Source organism: Carcharodon carcharias, chromosome 7 (assembly GCF_017639515.1).
Source record: "Carcharodon carcharias isolate sCarCar2 chromosome 7, sCarCar2.pri, whole genome shotgun sequence".
Taxonomy (NCBI): domain Eukaryota; kingdom Metazoa; phylum Chordata; class Chondrichthyes; order Lamniformes; family Lamnidae; genus Carcharodon; species Carcharodon carcharias.
Window position 1 is genome coordinate 45,126,772 of NC_054473.1, and position 26,962 is coordinate 45,153,733.

The 26,962-nt window shown below is 41.4% G+C and overlaps 1 protein-coding gene across 1 annotated transcript in view; it reads left to right on the forward strand.

Moving 5' to 3' along the window:
- The window catches only part of LOC121279750 (receptor-type tyrosine-protein phosphatase gamma-like), a 783,231-nt gene that overhangs the window by 612,998 nt on the left and 143,271 nt on the right, over positions 1–26,962 (forward strand). Inside the window, exons 11-12 of the mRNA XM_041191026.1 lie at positions 4,666–4,715; positions 14,864–15,644. Coding sequence (XP_041046960.1) covers positions 4,666–4,715; positions 14,864–15,644 — 831 coding nt within the window. The remainder of the gene's footprint in view (positions 1–4,665; positions 4,716–14,863; positions 15,645–26,962) is intronic.

Below are 26,962 nucleotides of genomic sequence, written 5' to 3' on the forward strand. Positions count from 1 at the left end.
CTTTATCTATAAGATACAATTCTGTGAGGATGACTATGTCAGGCTGATGCTTGACTAGTCTGTGAGACAGTTCTCCAAATTTTGCTACTAGCCCTTAGATGTTAGTAAGGAGGACAGGTCTAAGATTGCTGTTTCCATTACCTAGGTCAATCCTGGGGTGGTCCATCTGGTTTCATTCCTTTTTTGTGACTTTGATACAACTAGTGGCTTGCTAGGCCATTTCAGAGGGCATTTAAGAGTCAACCACATTGCTGTGGGTCTGGAGTCACATGTAGTGACGACAGATTTCCTTCCCTGAAGGGCATTAATTAGACTTTTAATTCCAGATTTTTATTGAACTCAAATTGCACAGGATTTGAACCCGGGTCCCCAGAAACCCTGGGTCTCTGGATTACTAGTCCAGTGACTATGTCATCACCTCCCTTTAGAACAGTGAAAATACGGTTTCTTTGAACTCAGCACTAATTTCAAATGGTCCAGCAGGTTAGTGTTTCACCTGTGTGCTTCATGTCCCATCCCTTACCCTGCTGGTGAAAATGGTACCTGTCAGAAATGGCACTGGGGCCTCCCTTTTGGGTCCTGCTTGCCATTTTTAAAGGTCTGCTGAGACGTTCTGACTCGTTGAAAATCCAGTTCATCACCTCCAACCTGTGCAGCTTGTCCTCTGTAATCTACTGAAGTGTCAACTTGGATTATGTGCTCAAGACTCTGGATGGGGCTTGAATGCACAACTTTCTGACTCATAAGTGAGAGTGCTACCACAAAGCCAACGATGACGCTAGAAGCCTAGATTGATTTTTGAGAAATTGTGTGTTGAGAATGTTGAGAATAAATAAATAATTCTGTTGCAGTTAGGTCACATTGCAGTAATATATATGCTGTTGTCTTCGCACAGCAGGTCCAGTGCCTGTGTTGTTACTCAGTTCATTTTTCATAAGCTTTTTCCTGCCTCATCTTGTAGCAGATACTGTGATGTGTACTGGAAGCTACATATATTAATACACAGGATCCTATTCTTTTCAGGCAAAAGAAACATGTCAGCGAAACAAAATAAGTAACAGCCATTCACTGACTCATTCCTCAGGGCAATGCCTTGACCAATCATGGTCAAGCTGCCCGGTTTAAATTTCAAACAATGCTTGGCAGTTAACTGACAGTCATTATCAGTTGGTGCACTCTCCATGGCAATTCCTCTACCAATCAGAATCCACTTGTCAACCAATCAGCACTCTCTTTTCATACAGTATACATTGTTGTTTTCCTGTTATATTAGTATTCTTGCGAAGTGTCATGATGACTGCAAGATGAAAAGCTTCAACATGTCTCTTTTTTCAGCAAAACTTGTGATTATTGTAGATCAGTTGCCATTCTGACATGAAGGCCCTTGAGATTCTAGAGAGTTTGCTATGGTTTGGTTTACATCCAGAAACATTTCTCCCATTATTTTGTCCACTTTTTCACAAGTTAGGTCTGGAATGTTGATGGGGAATTTTAATGCAAAGGATGGGTGGACAGGTGGAAGGTTTAAAAAATAATAATTTCTTAAACTTGACCTGTAACCACCTCCAAACCACTCATTTCCAGTTTTAACAGAGGCAGTGTTGGAGGCCAGTCACCAGTTCCCACTCAGCAGGTCAGGAAAATCTTTCAAGCAGGCTGCTTACCTCCAGGTTTACCCAGAAATTAAAGACAGGTCTGAAGAGCTACAAGTTGGTCCCCACAAATTGAGAGTCCTCCCCAATCTCCTAATATTCTGACTATCCATCAATCTCTGATTGACCCCATTCCCCCATGATCTGTGATTGCTCACATCCTTTACATAGTCCGCGACTGCTCACAGACCCCACAATCTGCAACACCTCATCCCTATCTCCATGATCTCAGACTGCTACACCCCCTCCCCCACATTCTCCGATCCCCTTCACAAACTCTGACTACTTACAGCAGCTCTGCTCACCAGTGCAGGGTTGCCTCCATCTGCCAATATGCCACCAACTGTATCTGAAGACCTTGACACACATGATGGGCAACTTGTTCCAAGACTATAGATCAGCATGGAGTCAGTTCCAGATCTCTGCCATCGGTTGCAAGAATGCCTTCAACCAACCTCCGCTGCCAGTGGCTGCCAAAGTTACCTACTCCCTCAATTTCTATTACTCCCTTTCCTGCCAGGATAATCTGCCATCAGAATATCTGAAAATCTTGGCAAATTCTGAGCAATTTGCTTTGAGGCTTCAGATCCATGTGGAGCCAGTTCCAGATCTCTGCCACTATCTCTGACTTGAAACAATAGCTGACCATGTGTAGGTCAAAACAACTAATGCATAGATCAGTCTGTTAATCTGGTTTATTTTCTTTCCACAGAATTCCAGCAACAGCCTGGCACAGTTGCCTAATGTAATCATACTGCCACATTTCCCAAAGTAAACCTTCATTTACTCTGAGAAGCCTTCAATGATTTCTGTAAGGACCACTGGTTAGGTCATCAAAACCTGCCACAAATGAGTAGAGTGTGTGCTGTGCGCACACCAGCCATTCACACTTGATAGTTGCAGTCGGGGTGCTCCAGCCAAAGTTTAGGGAACCCCTCAGCCAGAATCAGCCTGGCCCATTTCACTACTGGCTTGAAAATAGTATCCACTGGGCATTCCCAGGAGGGAAAAAAAAAACAGTAAAAGCTGGGAAATAAAAATACTGGTCCGAACTGGTCTTGTATACTTTAAAATGGAACACCAGTGAAAACCGGGAAATAAGAGTACTGGTCCAAACGTTTTTTCCTCCTGGGTTAGGCTTCAGTGTGACAACTACAACCCTTCCCTATTAATTTTAAGTACCATTTAATTTTCAGTTGAAAAATGGGCAGTCAGCAATTGAAAATCATTTCAAGTATTTCCTCTTTCCAGATATTAAGTGCTGTTCAGGTATTACAGGGTCCACTTGCCTGTCGCCTCATTTATTTTGCCCGCCACTAGCTTTTGTTAGATATTTTATCGCATTACAGTCTGTGTTGAACAGTGAAGCAAGCTCATTGAGCTAAGCGGCTTACTGCTGGTCCTATTTCTTTTGATCTTATTATGATCTTAGTACTGGGACGAGAAGGAACTAAAGCAATGAGACGAGATCCACCTGAACCAGATTGGGACTAGGATCCGAGTGGAAAGTATAAATCGGGCGGACACAAAGACCTTGAACTAGTAAATAGGGAGAGGGCTCAGGTGAAGAAGGTAGTAATAGTTTGAAAACAAACAAAAGGGAGTGGCGTAACAGTCAGAAATTCAGTTAGATTTGTAAGACATTACCTACACTTTACAAATCTATGCTGCTCTGATCAGCTGAAAATTTTTAGTCACTCTACCCTCAATTATAGATTCTAGTAATTTTCTGACAACAGATGCTAGACTAACTGGCCTATAATTCCCTGGCTCCCCCTTCTAACCTTTTTTAAAATAGTGGAGTGATGGACAATTTTTCCTTTATTCGTTTATGGGATGTGGGCATTGCTGGCTAGGCCAGCATTATTGCCCATCCTTAATTGCCCTTTTTAAGAGGGTAGTTAAGAGTCAACCACATTGCTGTGGGTCTGGAGTCACATATAGGCCAGACCAGGTATGGATGGCAGATTTCCTTCCCTAAAGGACATTAGTGAACCAGATGGGTTTTTACAACAATCAGCAGTGGTTACGTAGTGATCACCAGACTTTTAATTCCAAATTTTTATTGAATTCAAATTTCACCATCTGAGTGGGATTTGAACCTGGGTCTCCAGAGCATTACCTTGGGTTTATAAAATACTGCTCCAGTGACAATACCACTATGTCAGCCCCCCCAGTCTAAAAGAACTGTTCCTGAATCTCGAATACCTTGGAATATCATTGTTGGGATATCAGTAATGCTCCCACCTATTTTCTTTCAAACTCTGGGATGGAAGCTGTCTTGTCGTATGGATTTTGTTACTTTATCCATTAACAAATTTTCTCAGTTTATCATGAACAGTCTCTATCTCATCCCCTTGAAGTTGATCTCATCCAAATCTAGAATCTTAAATTCCAATAAAAAAGAATCACTTGTGGTGCCATTGTGTGATGTGAGGCCCAATGGGTGCAGTTATTGGGTGGTTAATTAATTGTAAGTCAAAACAAATGGATGCTGGTCCTCGGGCTTTGCAACATAGGAGTTGAGACAATGTATGACAGTGCCTATCTGCAGCATTCTGAGTCTTTTGTGTGTGCTTAGTTCCTTCAGAGCCTGTCATACCAAATTCTGGTTGTATGATTTTAGTCAAGCATGGCCAGATGACTTGTCACGGATGCATAATGTTAATTATAAAATGTACCTTGCAATCTGTCTTTTAAAACTGGATCAAAATGTATGTTGCTGAATACATTTTCACCACCAACTAAACATGATCAGGAGCCCAGAACGAAAAAACAGTACAAACTAGGAAATAAGAGTACTGGTCCGAACTGGTTTTGTATACCTTAAAATGGAACGCCAGTAAAAACTGGGAAAAAAGAGTTCCGGTGCAAACAGTTTTTCCCTTCTGGGAGATACATTTCATTTTATGTTACTTTTCAAAATAGCTAATTTTTTAAACTTTTTTATTTGTAAATTCATTTGTTTTGAATTCATTATTTACATTAAAAGATGTATGTGTTCCTTTTCTAGCCAACACAACTAGAATATTTGAAGGAACCAGGATTATAAAAACAAGAATGGTAAGTGTAGAAATTAATCTCTTCTGTCTAAAATGCATCACATTCATATGTTACCACCAAGGGTGCATGCAGGAAAAATGGGAAGAAACTATATCACTGTCCATCTGTGAACAGTTTCTTCACGTAGCAGTTAAACATTGCAGATTTTCTCTTTTCATTCCAAATAGTAGCTTTTGTAGTCCGAATGCCTATAGATAGCAGTGCTGCAATATAAATGAGAAAATATGGCTGTCACTTGAGAAGCTCAGATGGTGGTTTTCTGAGACTGCAGGGGAAGGAATAGTGTAACTAATTTTTATGTGTATGAATTGTACGAATGCAGAGAACTGGAAACCAACCTGCAACCTGGAACTCTTTGAAATAAAAATGGTTGTGTAGGATAAATGGGATATTTGAATGTTTTGTATTCACAGGGCTACATCATCAAGACCTTAGTCCACAGATTCTCCTTGAGCCATCAGTAAATCTACGCAGTCATGCTTCTTAGCTTCCACATCACATAATTTGTGGGTGATTAGTTTTATTCTTATTGATCCAGAGATTAGTTCTATTAGATAAAGCTGAGAACAGGTCATCTAATTCTGGAGTTTTCATATGATATAGAGGGAGCTGGAAAAAAATGCAACTAAGATCAGTTAGGACAACTGTGCACAAAAAAACGTAAGGGCTTTTAATGCAATCTCCACTGTATACTAATTCTAGAGAGTAGAAACAATCCGATCATCAATAAAGACTCTTCAAAAACCCCACCTTATTTCCTTTTTCTGAAAACTCATTCCAATGTAATAATCTTCATGGTTGCAGGGGATCTTCTTTGTTAAAATTCCCATTAATTTTGTAATACTTGCAGATACTTGAGAACTAAAATTGATGATCAAGAAGGATTTTTATCCTGCATATCTGTTTTATATTTGTTCAGTGCTCTTCAGGGCCTGGGGAAGAGGGATGCCAACGGTGCCAAACACCGGGGCTAGCGGGGGCCTAGGCTTGGTGTTGTAAGTGGTGTTTCTCGCTGTCCAGCCTGAGCAGCCAGAGCTGCAGACCTGAAAGATTGGCTTTGAAAAAAAAATCAGAACCGTCAGCCTGACAGTTCTGATTTTTTTTTTAAGCTGGTCTTTCAGGTCACTTTTACCAAGTTGCTGCACTGCTGCTTCTGACCTTTGGGCAGCTTCGTAGTTCCGTTTTTTTTTAAAAGCCTGCCAGAAAACCACAAAGCTACCCAAAGGTCAGCAGCAGCAGTTCTTATTCGCAGCTTATTGTCATGAGTGCTTTTGATTAAATATCCACTTGAAAAATGGTAAGTTAAATTCCTGTAATCATTTTACAGCCAATTGGATGGGGGAAGGGGTATTGGGTGAGGGTGTGGGGAGGTGAGGGTAGAATCATGGCTGGAGTTCTGTTTATTTTGTTGTTAATGGAAGTTTACTGTGAACAGGCTTGGTGGAGTAAAACTGCCAAGACAGAAGTGCATAATGGGCTCAAAGTGAATCAGTAACCAGTTTTACACTGCCCATGATTCTCAAGAGTCTTTTCCACTGACTTCTATCTTGTCCTTTTGTCTACTTACCTATTATCCCACTCTATCTTGGTGTTTTTATGCGTATTTTGAGGTATTGAAATATTGTGATACATTTGTGTTGCATAGCAGATCTTGAAAATATATTGTAGCGTGAAGCAGCCATCAGCAGAGTCTTCAGACTTGCTGATCAAGAAAACAGATACAATTGTGAACCATTCAGTCTTTGTCCTCTGGCCTCTTAAAAGTTGTATCGTACAAACACACCTGAGGGCTTCAGAGGTTCTCGCTGACAGTAAAGCCCTAGGTTGTTCAATCATTACATTTAGTTGCTCAGGAGTCATTTGGTCTTTCTACTCTGAGAGATTACTAATAAAATAGAATCCAATTACACCCCTAGTATGAAATAATTATATTGAACAATACCATGCACCCAAGCAGAGTAAAGTCTTCTACTTCTACAGAATGGAAAAGATCTTGCGCAGTTTGTCTGGATTGCCAGTATTCAATCTTTCCCCCAAATAAGAATTTACTCTCACCATGTCCATAGGGTGCAATGTGCAGAACATGTTAATGAGGGCTGAGGCAGTCACTGAAATCAGTGTTATCTTCTGCACAATGTTATAAATAACTACTGGGATAGTTTCCTGTCAAAATAACAATATTACACAATACTTTTTTTATTCATTCATGGAATTTGGGCATCGCTGGTTGGGCCACCATGTATTGCCCATCCCTAATGGCCCTTGAGAAGGTGGTGGTAAGCTGCCTCCTTGGACTGCTGCAGTCCATGTGGTGTAGGTACATTCATGGTGCTCTTAGGAAGGGAGTTCCAGGATTATAACCCAGCAACAGTGAAGGAACTGCGATATATTTCCTAGTCAGGATGGTGTGTGGCTCGGAGGGGAACTTCCAGGTGGTGGTGTTCCCATGTGTTTGGTACCCATGTCCTTCTAGATGGTAGTGGTTGTGGGTTTGGAAGGTGCTGTCTAAGGAGCCTTGGTGAGTTCCTGCAGCACATCTTGTAGATGGTACACACTGCTGCCACTGTACGTTGCTGCTTTGTCCTGGATGGTGTCAAGCTTCTTGACTGTTATTGGAGCGGCACTCATTTAGGCAAGTGGGGAGTATTCCATCACACTCCTGACTTGTGCCTTGTAGATGGTGGACAGGCTTTGAGGAGTCAGGAGGTGAGTTACTCGCTGCAGGATTCCAAGCCTCTGACCTGTTCTTGTAGCCATAGTATTTATATGGCCCATTCAGTTCAGTTTCTGGTCAATGGAAACCTGCAGGATGTTGATGGTGGGGGATTCAGTGATGGTAATGCTATTGAATGTTAAGGGGAGATGGTTAGATTCTCTCTTGTTGGAGATGGTCATTGCCTGGCACTTGTGTGGCTTGAATGTTACTTGCCCCTTGTCAGCCCAAACCTGGATATTTTCCACGTGTTGTTGCATTTGGACATGGACTGCTTCAGTATCTGAAGAGTCGCGAATGATACTGAACATTGTGCAATCATCAGTGGAGATCCCCATCTCTAACCTTATGATGGAAGGAAGGTCATTGATGAAGCTTTTGAAGATGGTTGGGCCTAGGACACTATCCTGAGGAATGCCTGCAGTGATGTCCTGGGACGGAGATGATTGATCTCCAATAACCACAACCATCTTCCTAGGTATGACTCCAACCAGCAGAGAATTTTCCTCCTGATTCCCATTGACTCCAGTTTTACTAGGGCTCCTTGATGCCAACTCAGCCAAATGCTGCCTTAATGTCAAGAGCAGTTACTCTCACCTCACCTCTGGAGTTCAGCTCTTTTACCCATGTTTGATCCAAGGGTGTAATGAGGTCAGGAGCTGATTGGCCCTGGTGGAACCCAAACTGGGCATCATTAAGCAGGTTGTTGCTAAGCAAGTGACATTTGATAGCACTGTTGATGACCCCTTCCATTACTTTACTGATGATCGAGAGTAGACTGGCAAGGCGGTAATTGGCTGGGTTGGATTTGTCCTGCTTTTTGTGTACAGGACATACCTGGGCAATTTTCCACATAGCTGGGTAGATGCCAGAATTGTAGCTGTACTGGAACAGCTTGGCTAGAGGCCCAGCAAGTTCCGAAGCAGAAGTCTTCAGTACTATTGCTGGAATATTGTCAGGGCCCATAGCCTTTGCAATACCCAGTGCCTTCAGCAATTTCTTGATATCATGTGGAGTGAATCGAATTGGCCGAAGACAGTCATCTGTGATGCTGGGGAACTCTGGAGGAGGCCGAGATGGATCATCCACTCGGCACTTCAGGCTGAAGATTGTGGCAAATGCTTCAGCCTTATATATTATCCTGATGTGCTGGGATCCCCCATCATTGAGGATGGGGATATTTGTGCAGTCTCCTCCTATAGTGAGTTCTTTAATTGTCCACCACCATTCATGATTGGATGTGGCATGACTGCAGAGCTTAGATCTGATCCGTTGGTTTGGGATTGCTTAGCTCTGTTTATCGCTTGTTACTTATGGTGTTTGGCACGCAAATAGTGTTGCAGCTTCACCAGGTTGACATCTCATTTTTAGGTATGCCTGGTGCTGCTCCTGTCATCTCCTGCTGCTCTCTTCATTGAACCAGGGTTGATCCCCTGACTTGGTGGTAATGGTAGAGTGGGGGACATGCCGGGCTGTAAGGTTACAGATTGTGACTGAGTACAATTCTGCTGCTGCTGATGGCCCATGGTGCCTCATGATTGCCCAGCCTTGAGTTGCTAGATCTGTTCAAAATCTACCCCACATACCACAGTGGTAGTTCCGCCCAACACGATGGAGGGTACCCTCAATGTGAAGACAGGTCTTCATCTCCACAATGACTGTGCGGTGGTCACTCTTATGGATACTGTCATGGACAGATGCATCTGTGGCAGGCAAGTTGGTGAGGATGAAGGTATGTTTTGCCCTCTTGTTAGTTCCATCACCATCTGCCACAGACCCAGTCTAGCAGCTATGTCCTTTAGGACTCGGCCAGCTTGGCCTGTAGTGGTGCTACTGAAACACTTTTGGTAATGGACATTGAAGTCCCCACCCTTGCCACCCTCAGTGCTTCCTCCAAGTGATGTTCTACATGGAGAAGCACTGATTCATAAACAGAGGCACTGGTGGGTGGTGGGATGCAGAGGGGGCTGGGGGGCGAAGGATGTTGGCAGTATGGGGTAATCAGTAGGAGGTTTCCTCGCCCATCTTTGATCTGATGCCATGAAACTTCATGGGGTCTGGATTCAATGGTGAGGACCCCCAGGGCAACTCCTTCCTGACTGTAAACCATTGTGTCACCACCTCTGCTGTGTCTGTCCTGCCAGTGGGACAAGACATACCCAGGGATGGTGATGGTGGTGTCTGGGCCATTTTCTGTAAGGTATGATTCTGTGAGGATGACAATGTCAGGCTGTTGCTTGACTAGTCTGTTAGACAGCTCTCCCAATTTTGGCACAAGCCCCCAGATGTTAGTAAGGAGGACTTTGCAGGGTCGACAAGGCTGAGTTTGCCTTTGTCGTTTCCTGTGCTGAGATTGATACCGGATGGTCTGTTGGTTTCATTTGTTTGCAGTTTGCTACAACTGAGTGGCTTGCTGGGCCATTTCAGAGGGCAGTTAAGAGTCAACCACATTGGCGTGGATCTGGAGTCATAAGTAAGTTGACCAGGTAAGGTTGGCAGATTTCCTTCCCTAAAGGGGTATTAGTGAACCAAATGGGTTTTTACGACAATTTAGGAATTTAGGACGGCTTCATGTTTATCATTAGGCTTCTAATTCCAGTGGCTGAATTTTCCCCCCGTTGGTGGGGGGCGGGGTTGTGCGAGGGCGGGCGGGCGTGAGCGTGGCCCCACTCGGCACCCCCGATCGGATGCACACTGCCATTTTACGTGGGCGGGCTAATTAAGGCCTGCCCAGTGTGACGCTCACCCGGAAGCGCAGAGTGCTTCCTGTACGGCCGGGGGAGGGGAGGATTCCCTAAGTCGGGACCTGCGCTCTTTCATGCATGCGTGCGAAAGAACGCAGAAATCTCAGTTTTTAAAAGCTAAATATAGAAAAGAAAATATCATGAGGTTCCATGAAAAATGCGAAGGCCGCCTGGGCTCTTTGCCTGCCTGCCAACCCTAAGGTTGGACGGGCAGCCCATTTAACTATTTTAATTTGTTTTTAACAGGTCTTAATAGGCCTTCGACAATTCGGTGGGCCCGCAGCTCCACGCCTGCTGAACTGAAAATCTAAATGATGTGCAGTGACGTTGGGACACCCGCCTGACAGCACCGCGCATCATTTTACACATCGGCAAGCAGGCTCTGCCCCCACTCGCCGACCGGAAAATTCTTCCCCAAAATTATTGAATTCAAATTTCACCATCTGCTGTGGTGGGCCCGGGACCCCAGAGCATTACCCTGGGTCTCTTGATTATGAGTCCAGTGACAATACCACTATGCCACTGCATCACCTTAAAAAAGGTTAAAGAGTAAAAGTTAAAATGAACTGTTAAACAGCTGTTAAAGTAAAATTTGTACTCTCTGGTTTGTTATCACCTATAGGGCACACACAAACTGACACTGCATTATATCATTGCTACTCTTAATATGAATGACCCACGCTGCATATTGGACAATATTTGTAACCAGATGACAACAGTGGGCATTGTCATTTTATTAGGACCTTTCTCTGATTATGTGGTGAATTGACTGGTGAATCTTGATAAGGGAAAATATATCATCCATTACTGAGGGAAGAGTTAAACGACAGCGGAGGGGGGTGGCGGAGGTGGGATGGTGGGGGAAGGGGGCCTAGAAACAGGAGAAGCACCAGGGCCCACGATTCCTCTCCCTGGCCCTGGAGCGAGAAGAATTTTGAAATTTACAGTTATACTTTTCATACGAACTAAAAATGCAGATTATCATTTCCAGGGAAACAGAATGTTCATGTTTGAACAAATCCAAAAACAAATTTAACAAACATCATTTAATATTTTACCCAATTTCAAATGGAAGTTCTGAGGTGAGTTTGGATAAAATAACAGTATTGTTAAAAAAGGCCACTTTTTAAATGAACCAGAAATATGTAAAACATGCGGGGCACTGATGTGTAGAGGGAGATTGGCAACTTTTCCTGCTTTAACTTACTGGACATCTTTCAGGACTTCTGTGAGTTTTGTTTCCTTCAAAATTCACCAGCAGATGGCAGCAAAATATGTTTGAAGAATGCTTATTTGTAAAATATATGAAAGAGATTTTTAAAAGTGATTGAATGTTAATGTTAAGTTGATAATGGATAACTCATTCAATTTATTCAACATTTATCCTTTATAATTACAACAATTAATTTTTTGTCATGTTTCCTAGAAATTGGAAAATAAAATGAAGCTAGTCAAGTTTGGGATGGGTGGAGGCTCTGCCCCCACAGGGTTATCTTTGAACTGAAGTTTAAGGCTGGAAATAATGTAAGTGAGGATAGAAAAGGGAGAGGAATAGAAGGGAGATGGGAAGGATGAGAGCAGGGCATGGGGTAGGCAGCAATTAGGGAATGGATGGGGTGAGAAAAGTATCTCAGGCCATGGAAGAGGGATTAAGGAATAACTTGGCAGGGGGAGGACTTGGAAAAGTATCATGATTTTTGAACAAATGAAAAGCCCAATCCTTTTACCCTGGGCAGAGCGCAAGTTTTAGAAAGATTCAACTTTTCTTGTTTATTTTCCACACTTCATGACTCCTGATCATTTCTGTCGCTGTCATCGTTCTGTTCAAAGATGGTATAGATACGTCAAAGGATATCATGCAACATTACAAGCAAAACACATAGGGCTGGACTTTATAATTCTCGATGGGGTAAGGGGGACAGAACGGAAACTTACTGGTCCGCTCGCTTCTGTTTGCGGTGTCTCAACATGTCCAATCAAGCGTTGGATGGTCAATTAGTGGCCATCTGGTGTGAAGCAGGTCAATTAGATGTCCAAAGGGAGGGCTGTGTGCCCAAACAGGACCACAGGCAGGGATGTCATGCGGCAGAGGGATAATGCCACAAACAGGAAGCCGGTCATGGCTAGAATTGTAAAGGCCCCTTGCTCTCTCAATCTTTCTTACTTTCTTATGACCATAAGGTTGAAAAATGAACTAAAAAAGCATAAAGAGGCTTCTGCCTTCCCCAGCAGAATCCGCAGCTACATTCAGCCATGGTCCCCGATGGTAGGCATTTTCGTCTGCCCCTTTGCAGCGTCTTTATGCCTGCTGTAAAACATTCCCAAATTTTTTCTTGTCTGACTCCTGAAAAATGCAGCAGGCAATAAAAAATTTTGAACAGCTTGTAAACGATTTTAAAATGGCGGGCTGGCTGCCAATTTCCTAATGTGCTTGCCTTCCATAATTTGGGAGACTGATGTCATATGATGAATATGATGTCATGTTGCTGTCCTGATATCATCACGTCCTATTTTACATTCACGTGGGGCAGGTGGTAGCCCAGCCGATAGCATATGTAAAATCCAGCCCTGTGTACAGGAAACTCTTTTTACAGCACCATCAAGAGGTTGATAATATATTGCAGATTAATGCAGACGCTTTGAAAATGAAACTCGCTTTTTGGAGCAGTTGACGTAGGGAATTCAGTGAATTTTGAAACGGAATTCTAAGCCTAACTCAGTAATTTTAATATAAAATAGATTACTTGTGTATGTCACTACAATAATATCACAGATGAACAGCCAAAATAGAATAATTGACCAAAATATGAGACTTATATAAACAGGACAGTTTTGTATAATGCATGGACTATTCCACCGAACCAGCTATTTGTTGGATCACAAATATTTAATGCATGTTTTTCAATTTATTGGAAGAAGACTCTATCATTAAGGGATGGAAGAAAATACTGCTGTATACTATTTGAATAATCAGAGGTGTCAATTTGAAAGCAAATTACATGCATATTGCGATTTCTAAAAAATATTAATAATAGCAGATCTATGCATTTCTTGTCAGGCAACTGAATGTGAAATGTTAATAAAACTGCATGTACCTCGTTGATATTGTCAACCATCTTGACAGAGGAATGTTTTAAATATTTATTTTTTTAATTGCCTTATCTGGCTTTTACAAGATCCTTATGTAACATTTTTATATTCTCTTCATGCTTTTGAGAAAATAAAGCCCATCTTTTTATTTACCTCTCCTCTCACTGCAAAATTCTTCTTAGGCTATGTACCCACCATAGTCAGTTGGCATCCGCAGATGCCATTCTTGAACCCACCACCAGGTGGCTTGAAATAGCAGTCCAATGGTAACTTTCTCTGATTGTCCTTTCACTTATATGCTTCCCTGGCAATGGAATGTGAGGAAAGTGGGAAGAATTAACATGTCTCCCTCCAACTTGAGACATTACTGCATTGCTCCAATATATGAAAAAATGTACCGAGCTGGTCTTACAACAGTTTAGTAATCAATGTACTCTGAGGCAACTCTCAGTTCTGCTTGATACTCAATCATTGTGTTTAAGGACAGTTTGGCCTGACTGATTCAGAAAGATTTTTACTGCCAGAGAGTAGAGTTGACAGATAGAGAATGGGTACCTTAAGGAATCACAGGTCTACAACAATATCCCACTGCTCTTACATTACAAGAATTTAAAAAGTGACTATCTTGTACAGCTTTTGAAGATTAAGAGTACACAATGGTTTTGTCTTTCAATTTGATTTTTTTTAAATATGAGGAGAAACATATCTATGATATTCCACATGCGCATCTATTACCATTGCATCTATAAAGACAGTATTGACTTGGTGCCAGCCTCTTTCAAACCAGTTGCAATGTTACCTTTTTTTCAAAGCGTAATGCAATACCAATATTATAGTTTATTATCTTAGTACCTTCTTAGTATTGCTGCTGATTATTTTAATTTTTAAAAGAAGTTCACCCCTAAAACCACAATTTAAATGGATAGACATTGAAAATTGTAAAATTCCTTTGCTGTGACAATTCTTTCGACCTGAATTATTTTAGGAACCAAGGAAAGGAAGAATGATACGTAAAGAGTTCAAAAGACTTAGATTGCACTTTATTTAATATTGCTTTTCTTCTCTCTTTGTAAATATATTTTGAATTTCCATTTGAAATGGATTTCTGAAGAAAAGCTAATACAACATTAGAGAAAAAGCCCTGATATTAGTACAGTGTTCAGAAAGTAAACAGCACTGTGAGTGCACCTACACTTCATGGACTGCAGCGGTTCAAGAAGGCATTTCACCACCTTCTCAAGGGCAATTAGGGATGGCCAGTAAATACTGGCCTAGCCAGCGATGCCCACATCCCCATGAATAAATGAAAAAAAGGAACCACAAATGTAGGGTCTGAATGGAAGCATAGATGTAATGGGAAACTTGTGTAATTATGCTTGTCTTGTTTGAACAGAATGTTAAGAGAATTGGAGTTGCTGATGGAGAAGGGACAAAATATGAGCATGAAAAGGAAGATTTTGGAGATGATGAAAGAGCTGTAAAAGTTAAAGCTTCTTTCAGAAGCTCCTCTAATAATGAGAACCAAAGTGGTATGTCCAACATTTCTACTTACACTGTATCTATTTTGTTTTTCTTCATATTCTTCTGGTACCTCAATGAAGCCTACAGCCTCTCCTGCCTCTTCAGCTGATATGGCACCAATCAGTTCTGGGTCATCTACTTGGACTTCTTCTGGTCTTACTTTACCCTTTGTTTCCATGGCAACTGGCATGGGCCCTTCATCCAGTGGAAGCCAGACAACCGTGGCATCTGTGGTAACAAGTACCTTGCTTGCGAGCCTTGGGTTTGGTGGTGGTGGTGTTCCTTCCTTTCCTAGTACTGTGTGGCCTACACGCCTTCCCTCTGTGGCTTCAACCACTAGTCATCGAATGAAACCTGTTGTTTCAACAACTGAAGCATTGTCATCTCCAGGCTCAGAAGGTGGTTCCGCTGTTAATAAAACAGGTGAAGCAGAAGGTGAAGATAAAAAGAAAGAAAATGAGGGTGAGAAAGGAGAGGGAGAAGAAGGAGAAAGAGATGAAGAGGAAAATGAAGAAGGAAACAGTTCAAAGAAAGATATTGTGGAGAAACAGGAGAATGTTGTGACTGCAGCAACTGAGACACAAAATAAGACTGAATCAGAGATGTCACCTGGAGATCCAACTGGTCCAACTGCAGAAGGCAAAAATTCAACCGGTGGACAAAACCTACCAAACTCAACTATCAGTCAAACAAGTAAAACTTTCAAACAGACAACAGTTGAAACATTGCAAATGTCATCTGAAGTTGCAACTACAGAGAACTATCTTAAAATTCCAATCCAGCCAACACCTCCCCCAAAAACATGGAATGACATAGCAGGAGACAGCTCTGCTGAGAATACATTTGTCATGGTGGATCCAGGTTAGTTTATATCAAGTTTAGTTTTGTTGCTACTATTGCTTCTGCCAACGTACTTGTTTATTAAACAGGCTCTGTATTTGGTGTGTAGCTCTTTTTATTCTGCTAAGCTTCTGACTGGCGGTTTGATTGTGATGACCAAATAACTTGGGTGCATGTAACGTGTTGCAGACCCTATTATGCCTGATGCTTACCCAATGCCCCAGAAAAACCATAAACTTCATGGTTGAAAAATTGGAATATTTTACCTACTATCAAATTTCTTCCTATGTGAAGTGTAGATTACTTGTTCCTTCAGTTCCTTTGCTAATGAGTGTGAAGACACTTTGTAGCTGATTAATTTGTGCTTATTCCAAATGTCTTTTAAAATGAACTGGGTGATAAGGTTTGTATTTTAAATGATTTTGTCCAGAAAACTTAGATTGGCAGTATTACTTTGGCACATTGCATGTAATATTCATTAGTGAAAGCGATGGAAAAAAATACATAAAACTCATTTTCTGGACAAAAATTGCATTGTATAGATGTCAAATTAATGTATGTTTAGTAGTGTTTATGGTAGAAAATGGCTTTTCTCATATAATTACAAATGAGATCTATAATTAAGAATGTACAAGCTACTTCAAATTAGTTACGTCAGTGCACCGTTCTACTATGGAGTGGTACAACATGTATTCACATTCACAGGTCTACACAAACTGGGGTAGATTTTAACTTATTTGCATTGGTGCAAAGCGACCAGGGCCACTTTGAGGTTGGGCCTTATTTAAATAGACCCAAATAGCCCAATGGTGTCCTGGTGTAGCTCACTAGATCCAGGCCTGTGCACTATTTGGTGCCACCTGGCCAGCAGCAAGCTAACTCCTGAGGAGGTTTCTGATTGCGGCACAGTTGTTTTGCGGAAATGGGGCAGATGGTGATTGATACCAAGGGTAGCGGTGGCCTAGATTATTTTTGTGAGGTCCAGAGGAACACTCCTGGCTCTCCCAGCATCATAATAAAACTTATCTTCCTTGGGTCATTTTGGCTGTGTTGCCAGTAAAGCTGGTGGGAAAGTGGGCAATCCATGCTTTGATCAGTTCTGCTCTAAAGTGACAGTTGGGGTCCTATGTACCACACAGAACCTCGACTTGGGGCCTATTGTTTGAAACAGGGCAGGTGTTTTGTCTGTCTAGTGGAATGCCCTTGTAAAAATGGAGATTGACTGGAGCATCAACATTAAGGGGCTGTAAATATACTGACCGCATTTTATGGTCGCTATGAGAGCCCATCTCTCATTCATTTGAACTCCACAGACTATAAGTCCAACAACCTGCCTTTATATGCACCCTGTATTGTAGTAAAGTATCCCTAAACACTTCACAGGAGTGTATTCAAACAAAATTTGACATGGTACTACACAAGCAGATAGTAGGGCAGGTAACAAAAACCTTGGTCAAAGAGGTAAGTTTTAAGGAGTCTCTTAAAGAAAGAAAGAAAGTAGACAGGTGGAGAAACTTAGGGAGGGAATTCCAGAGTATAGTTTAGCTGAAGGCACATTTGCAAATGATTAAATTTGCGGATGCTAAAGAGGCAAGAAGTGGAGGAGTGCAAATATCTTGAAAGGTTGTAGGGATTTGATAACAAGAATGAAAATTTTAAAATTGAAGTGTTGCTTAACCTGGAGCCAATATAGATCAGTGAGCACAAGGCTCATGGATGAGTGGGCTTTGGTGTGAGTTAGGACACGGGTAGCAGAGTCATAATTGACTTCATGTTTGTGGAGGTAGAAATTGGGAAACTAGATTGAAACAATCTAGTTGTAACAAAGGGAAAGATGCGGGTTTAAGCAGCAGATGAGTGGAGGCAGGGCAGACTCAGGCAATGTTACAGAGGTGGTCATAGGCGATCTTAGTGATGCCACGGACATGTGATCGGAAGTTCCATATTGGGGGTTAAATATGACGATAAGATTGCTAACAATCTTGTTCAACCTCAGACAGTTGCCAAGGAGGGGTTTGGAGTAGGTGGCTAGGGAAGGGAGTTTGTGGCGGGGATGGAAGACAATGGTTTCGGTCTTCCCAATAGTTAATTGAAAGAAATTGAAGCAACATTTTCTGGAAACCTCAAGAAATGGAAAATATACTTGTCCTTGCAATTTAATTGGGCGGCAGAATTTTCCCCCATTGGGGGGGAAGTTGAAGAGCGGGTGTGAGGAGGCCCGCCTCTGATCAGCACCCCCAATTGGGGGTGTGCCGCCATTTTACGTGGGCGGGCCAATTAAGGCCCACCCAGCTTGACATCTGCACTGAAGCGCTGTGGGCTTCCTGTGCAGGCAAGGGAGGGGAATTCCCTAAACCGAGAGTGCGCTGTTCCACACACGCACACGAAAGAGTGCACTCATCTCCCTGAGGCTAAGTGTGCTGCCTCAGGAAGATCGGCTGTACATTTAAAAATCAGAAAAATAAAAAAATCCCTGACCTCCCCTCATGTGACACTGTCACATGAGTTGGAACAGGTCCTTAACCTTTACATATACTTTAATTACATTTTTAAACACCTACATGAAACCTCATCCCGCCCGTGGATGAGGTTTCATGCTTTTTCTAATGCCCGCCAGGGTTCCTGGCCTGCCCACCAACCTTAAGGTGAGACGGGCAGGAGCATTAATTAGTTTAATGACTCTGTCAATGGCCTCAGTTGGCCATTGACAGGTCGGCGGGCGCACGGCTGATTCTGCTTAGCCCCCGCCTACCTGAAAATTTAAATGGGGCGCGGTGACGTTGGGAGTTCTGCCCAATGTCACCACTTGTCATTTTACGTGTTGGTGAGCAGGCCTCGCCGACCAGGAAATCCTGGCCATTGTTTCTTTACTAGTCAGTTAGGAATTTTTTTTAAAGAAGTGTTTCTCATTGTTTATCTATTGGTATGGATAGTTTGAGAAATACAAATCAACCCAATGTCCTGTGTTATCTCCATCTGGCTGATTTCAAAATGGAATTATCCTGTTGTTGACTTGGACGAAGAAGTAGGCTTGCCATGGGGACTGAAAAGTAGCACCTCTTTGAAATATTGAGAATTAACGTTTGTAAATTTCCATTCTTTGACACTTTAATTTGATAAATAATTTCAGGTTATAAACCTGCATGTGTTCCATGAATCTGTCAGTTGAATTATATTTTAGTCTTCAGTTCTTCAAGATGCAACAGAGCTGTTTCAGAAATGTATCCTTCATACTTAAAATGCATGCCTTTCACTAAATGAATTTCGTAGCTGTTACTGAGTGATAAAAAAAACCTAGCCTTAGATACTGATGGTAAATAACAATGATAAAAGCAATCACAATTTTGTAGTTATGGGTACCTAAATGTTGCACATAGTGTGAAAGCCTGTACAAATTTATCACCTCAAACAAGATGATTTTTGCCACCCCCATTCTCACCTGATATGCAGTTACAATTGGTTTGAGTAGTTTTTTGTGTGGCCATAGCTTAGTTTTTTGTGCTGGATGCTAAAATAGTTTGCGTATGTGCACACTTCCTGTTGTTACAATTTTTGGTTACAGCTTTACATCAACATTGAAAACTGGCTACATTAACTTTCAGAATTGAAAGTAAGCAATGTAAGCAGTTTACTAGTTTATCTTAAATCATGGGAATAATTTTAACTTCAGCCACCCACAGGAAAACGTACAGGAACAGATTGGCTGTCTGTTTTACATGCCACCCGATTTTACTTTCCACAGAAGTAGAGAGAAATAAAATCAGGCTGGATACAAAACAGCTGGCTAATTTAATCCTCTCAGTTTGTCACTGAGCGAGTTAGGTTAAAATTATCCCTGGTATTGAAAAGATGCTTAGCAACCATTTTGTAATTAGCTCCATGGAAAAATAGATGCATACAGGGATGAGTGAACATAGGTGAATGTTGTTTCAGGCAAGTCTAATCTCTACATATTGTTTCATGTTACAATCAGTGAGCCTTCATCAAACTCCTTCCATGTGTGCTTTCCATGGAGGAAGAAACATTTTTAACCAGGAGCGAATGAAGTATTAGCCTTGTTACGTGTGCAAGCACTATTAATAAAAATGCATTTGTGTCCCAAATGTCAGGGAGCAGAATAGTTACGGTGTATTACAGCTAGAAAGTCCTTGGTGTGTGTAGTATTTTGAACAGCCCATAATGGCTGTGATTTCTTTTAAATTACTTCAAATAGTCTCTTTAGAAAATCCAGTTTATTGAAAAATCAACCGCTCAAATGTTGAAAATGCATGAATATAGTAGCTTTCTTCTCCTTCCCCCACCACATAAAAAGACAGAAGCCCAGCCTGTGGTAAAAAGATGAGAAGAGCAAATGGCTGGAAAATATTGGATGAATTAAAAATGGAGATACCACCATCTGAAAACTGGCTGACTTGTGTTCTCTGACAGGTTGAAGAGACCATATGGTTTCATCTTCACAAGTATACAATTTTAAACATCTTGTATTGGTTATCCCCAGTATTCCCTGTTTTTGCCTACTCAATAAAATGTATACAATGATTTACTCCTTTGCAGCATTTACAAATGAACATAAGGAATAGAACTGAAATAATCCATTTGCCTCATCGTAAGATGATGGCTGACGTTTTACATAACTCCAATTGCTCACCCTATTCTTATATTCTTTGATCTCCTTAGTGCCAATAATCTATCGATCTCAGTCTTGAATATACTGATTGACTGAGTGTCTGCAGCCCTCTAGGGTAGAGAACTAGAAAGATTCCCAAACCTCTAAGTGAAGAAATTTCTTCTCTTCTCAGCTCTAAATGGTCGACCCCTTATCCTAAGACTATAACTCCTACTTCTAGTCTCTTTAGCTGAGGGAACCATCCTCCCGTATCTACCTTGTCAAACTCTAAGAGTTTTATAAATTTCAATGAGATCACTTCTTATTTTTCCAAGCCCCAGAGAATATGGGACCATTTCACTCCATCTCTCCTTATAGGACAGGCCTCTCATCCCAGGAATCAGTCTTGTGAATCGTTGTTACACCACTTCTAAGGCAAGATAAGGTGACCAAAACTGTGCACCAGTATCCCAGGTGTGGTCTTTAGCAAAGCCCTGTATAGTTGCAGCAAGATGTCCTAGCTGCAAAATTTGGGAGCCATTTGAGTTGAATAATGGCAGCTGGAACCACTCCTGGTAAGGATGATGCCCTTGCTATGTTTTTAAGATCGTTAGTGTGGACATTCCATACGTAGACTGGAAGCATTCAGAGTGGGCAGACTGTGACATCAGTCTAAAGCTGATTAGATGCCTAACCTGCTATTTGGAGCTTGCTGTTATATTCTGGAAAACTAGTTGGTGAAGGACAGTACATTTATTTACAGAGTTAAACATTACAAGCGTACACCTCCTAATTCAACCACACCATAGTTTCACTAAGTGCCTCTTTATATCTGTTCAGATGAAACTCCAGTTAATGCCCACCAACTGCACACAATTAAACACAATTAATATGCAATTAACAGATTTCCTTATTTCCCTTTAAACAGAAAGTAGAGTTAATGTGCATAACCTAAAGTTCCAAAAAAAATGCAAATCAAAAACCCCCATATTCTATACCAAGCATTAAATTGTGAGATGCTCCTTCTGTAGGACCTGTGACAATTCCTTCATACAAACATTTCATTTTTTAAAATAATCAGACAGTTGATGACTTGCATTTGATTTTAGAGATTTCCTTTCTCCCCAGCTTCTTTCAAGCCAGCATCAATCCATAACATTTTCTTAATCAGGCTTCTCATCGTGTACATTATCCCATAATTAAACAATTGTATACACAACATTCAATGGGTATACCAGCTTAAGTCTGTCCCTTATATAGAATCTCACTTAAGCTATCTGACAAACAGAGTCCTTTATCCACTGCTTCCATAACAGGCAGTGTTTCAGCAGCTAAAATTACTTAAATAACGCTTTTTATTTTCTTAGCTTCCGAAACTAAAATATGTCTCCCATTTTCACCCATAAGAAACATTATGAAAACAGCTGCTCTAGAATACCCATCAGGAGGATTAGCACGTGAACCATCACTAAAAATTAGGAGTTTCATATTCTTTGGGTCACCTAGGGTTGGGAACCTAAGTATGCATTTTTCCAGATTTTATTTTTTTTAATGTTTTATTTTCTCTTAAGACATTCTTTACTTTCGGGTCTTACATCATTGTGCTTAACAACAAAACTAACATCTTGTCTAATCTGAGTGCCCAACCAATTCTAATAAAGCTAATAAAGCTTCTCAACTGCTCCACCTCTTCTTTAGATATAACTTCATCTTTCTGTGGTGACCCAGCACGATTCACCGGGATGGGAGTAACACTTCCTAAATAAGATTGTTGATTTAAAGTAATTCCAAACTGACTCTGCTTAATATCTAAACCAATATATTTCAATCCCACAAGCCGGACTCCCAATTCTGCTGTAATCTTATTAATACCACATTTCTCAAATTCCACAGTAACCCCCCGTAAGAAATCATCAATGTGCCTGAAAGCTTTCCTTTATGGCGCCAATAAAACATTGTGGGATTTGCTTCGAGTTGAACAGCAAAACATATCACACTGAAAAATACCATACACTTGAAGCATCATTCAGGCCTGCTGCCTCTTTAGGTAGTTTCAGAAACACTTCTTTCTGAAAAGTATCATTCTGCAGAAATGCAGCTTTTATGACAATTGATCTACACTCTCATGAATATGTGGCCAAAAGAGCTAAGAAGATTTTTATGATTTTTTTTCCTGCTGTGGAAGAGTACACACTAACATCTGTAATACACAGTTGCTCTTCAAAACCCCAAGCAACTAGTCTCACTTTACCCTTAAAAGTACCATCTGCAAGGATTTTTTCACTACAAACATAATTTTGTGACAAAGCTGGTTGCTTCTTATCTGGTACCTCAGAATAAACTCCAAATTCTCTTCAACTATCTAATTGCCTTTGTCTTAATTTGCTTATCCTTTAATTTATTGGCAACCACCAAAGCTTCACAGTCATGAAGGCTTTTGCTTCTAGTTCTGTTCAAAGAACATTCTGTGGCCTTTATTTCAATGTGTAATTCTTTTCAAGCTACTTGCACTTTTCTGTCTGTCAGGACTATGATTTCAAGATCTCCCCCTTGCACTGGGTTCTTTCTCTAGCATGTGATTACTTTCTGGTGCAAGAGTCACATCTGGATCTGCTATCAGTACTTCACTGCGCTTTCATACTTTTCACTCTTTCACCCCATTCTTCTAGTCCATTGTCTTCACTTCTTGGCCATCATCCTGACATTTAACCAATATTTCAACTTCCCAGTAGCTTTTCCTGCATCCCCCTTTGTCACATCCTTCCATTCACTTGACCCCTCTAGAATAAATGTCTCTTGAGGGCCCACTCTGGGCAATTCATCTTGAATGTAATAGCTCTGTCCTCAGGAATTGATCACAAAACATGTGGGCATTTGACATACAAGGTGCCTCATTTACCACCATCAGGGGCTCAGTGTGTGAGATTTTGTAATTAATCCCGATTAATTGTGAAGAATGAACCTTAACAGTTTGATTGGCATGTTTGATAAATACTGTCTAACCATTACGACTATTACCTTGCCAGTGTCTTTTCATTCCCTATAATCCTCTTTTATAGTATACTAAATCTCCTGAATTGTAGTCTGCCTCATATGACTTATACGACGCCTCAGAGCTCTCTGAGACCTCAGACTCAATGAAAGTCCATCTCCCTTCAGGTAATGCTTTCAAATGTATAGTAAAGAATCAAACTAATTGTAGTCCTTTCGAGAGCAGGAGGACTATCACACAGCTCAGAAGGTAATTGGGATTTTACCTGTAAGTAAATTGTTAGGTACTGTACCCTCCAACCATGAAGCAAATTCTTTGCATGAACCTCCCATGCCAGGGCAGTTGTCAACTTGCCATCTGATTGATCCACTAAAATTTTATGCAGCATTTTATCGGTCACCACGTGATTTCTTTCAGAGTCCATTGCTGAAAGGACTTTCAGCTGCAGTTTTCATAACCATGATGTTCATGTTTTCCAAGCAACATGCCTCTGAAATTGTCATTGACAAATTCCCCTTCATCATCAGTCAGAAACTTTGCTGGTGCTCCAAGTCCAGTCCCAATGCCTTTCTCCAGATTTTGTCTTTTCCCTTACTATATATTAATGTAGAAAGACTGAATCTGAGCACCAGGTGTACAAAATATAGCATAAAAATATTTCTGTCTTCATCCCATATCTTTAAATTCTTCACAACTACTTTGTTAAAGTCATGCGCTAATTGAAGGCTTGCAATGAGAAGTGGCAGCCTAATCTGATTTTTTTTATATATTTCACACTTCTGACTAATCTCTTCTATTAGCGTCATATATTCTTCATCAAATACACCTGTATCTTAAGCAGGGTTTCTAACTTCTGGCAAGTAGGGTGATCAAATTGTCTATGTAACTTGAAGACAATTTGCTTTTTTTCCTGCTCTGATTCTTTTCATCTGATGCCACTAATACTTGCCTGACACTCTGATGAGAAATTTCTGGCTTTGTTAAGGAGATACAATAATATCCTGACTGGGTAAACAGCAGATCCACTGGCTTTCCAAAATTATTGCCTTATCATGCTGCACGTCAAGTTGCATTTGTGCAACAACATAGGTATTACACTAGCCACTAACTCAGTACTGATAAAATGGCAGGGAAAAGTGCTGCCTGAAGATCTTGGGTGGCTATGGTCTCCTGTTTACTTTTCCGCCTCCACCCTCTGTAAGCAGGTTTTCATCTTTATTGCCTCTGCTCCATCTCTTTCTGATAAGTCCAAGGGGAACTGCAACTATAGCCCCATGTCTGGTAACATGTGGAGACCATTCAGAAGCACGTGTTACAGATCGGAGGGGGATTAATTTGAACAGCCCTGATTTCTCCTCTCATGACCCAACCGTAAACAGAAAGGCGTTTTTGATTTTTGATTTCCTCCTTTACAAGTGGTGGTGTATTTTCCCTACCCCTTCAGTTTTGGAGTTATCCAATTCTATACTAATAACTCCGCAGCAAACTCGAGATAAGGTAAAATAAGAAGGTTGGTTTATTTTACACAAACAAAATGCGGGAAAGGGGTATAAGGGAAAGAAAGTGATACAGGGCAAGACCACAATAAAAATAAGAGTTATGGTTTCACCTGAGCCCAGAGTCCAGAATGAAAAGTCCAGTAGCGTAGTCCTTCAGAGGTTACCGGGCTGAACAGTTGCAGGGTGATCCGACTTTCCAGAAATGAGGAATTCCACGATGGAAGAAGGCATGTAGAGATGAATTAATCTTGAGGCAAAAAAACAGAATTTCCAATGCTCCAGTAGTTCACAGGCCTGAATTTTCTGGTTGGCAGCGGGGATGGACCCCGCTCACCGCTGTGTAAAATGCCGCGCGGTGATGTCAGGCATGCTTCCTGACCTCACAGCGCATCATTCAGATCTTCAGTTCAGCGGGCATACAGCACAGTCGGCTGTGTGCCCAATGAACTGTCAAAGGCCTATTAAGGCTATCTAACTAGCAATTAAAAGGTTTAGCAGAGCTGCCTGTCCAACCTTAAGATTGGTGGGCAGGCAAAGAGCCCAGGCGGCCTTCGCATTTATCATGAAACCTCATCCGCGGGTGGGATGAGGTTTCATGAAGGCTTTATGAATCGAATAAAAAATTTTATTAAAATTCACTGACATGCCCCAGCTCATGTGACATTGTCACATGAGGGGACATGTCTGAATGAGTTTTTTTCTTTATTTCAAATAATAATAATCAAATTAATCTCCCTGAGGCATGGAGCTGCCTCAGGGAGATTTCTGCGCTCATTCGCGTGCATGCACAAAAGAGCGCATGTCCTGACTCTCCCTCCTCCCCCCGCCTGCACAGGGAGCGTTCAGCCCATGTAAAATGGCGGTGCGCAGCCGATCGCGGGCGGCAATCGGCTGTGTGCCCACTCCCGCTCAGCCCCCGCAACAGGGACACAATTCTCCCCATAGTATAGATGAGGGCCAAGTATTTCACCTGGACAGAGCTCTTTCTGCTGCTACCTATTAGATGATAAAATGGTAAACAGATGCAGGCTGCTTACCTGGAGTCCTGCTTCTCTTCTGAGATCAAACAGGGAATGAAGATAAAATTCAAGAAGTGTATAATTAAAGGAATTCAAACAATTCAAGTATCAGTCATTTGATAGGGTAGTTTTGGGTCGAACAATTCAGCTAATGAGGTGCCTGGTTGGAACCCATTGTGTTTTGGAGCAGGTAACGGTGGGGTCATTAGCACAACATTGGAGATTGGGAGTCAGAAATAGCTCTACTTTTGTCCATAGCTGGCTGGTGCAGACTAATCATCAAGGAATCCTTTGTGTTGGCTTGGCTGAAATGTTTATACAATACAAGCCACATTCCAGGATGAGGTAGCCTTTGTCCATTGTAACAGTTTAGAAGCAACCAGAAACCAGCATGTGATCAGCTGCAGCCATTTTTTCAGTCCAGCCATTTGTCCATTTTTTAAAAAGTAATAAGTTTATAAAGTAACCAGGATGATATATATAAATATATTCCTTCCTGGCTTCTGGCCAGGACACGTGTAACAGTTTCACGATGTCCAGCGTCATTCCCCGCTGACTTAACCACTGTTTCACAACTCCTTCAACAAACCAGTACTTCCGCTAACTCTGTCGTAGTAAGAGATAACCAAAAGCAAGTTGTATGGTGATACATTTAAATAGTGGGGATGGGGTGCCGGGGTTGCAGGAGGGGGCTCCTTGTGCAGCTGAATGCATGTTCAGCTGTGCATGTCTAAGAGAGTGCGTTAACTAGAGTGACGAGTGTTAATTGTATATTGATTGTGTTTAATTGTATGCAGGTGGTGGGCATTAACTGTTGGTTTATTTGAGTATACACAGAGAGTCGCTTATTGAAAGTGTGGTGTGGGTGACTTAGGAAGAGTATGCTTGTGATGATTAACACTGTAAATAAATGTAAGACTGAGCAAAGATTGCTTCCAATATTATCATTCATCAGCTTTTGATAGATTTTGGAAAACAGGTGATTTACTCAATGGACAAATAAATCATGGACTTTAAAGATTGGTAAAATTCGAATTAGGGATCCCTGGTTCAGTACCAGCACTTAAACTGCTGGATTGTGCTATAGTATCACATATAGGCAGGTCCCTGGTTCTCAGAAAGAGATTGCCTGCTGGATCAGATATCTGCTGCCTTGAAAATTTTCCTAGTAAACAGTCATTTCCTGCAGCTTTGGTGGAACAAATAGGAAATTCCATGGTGAC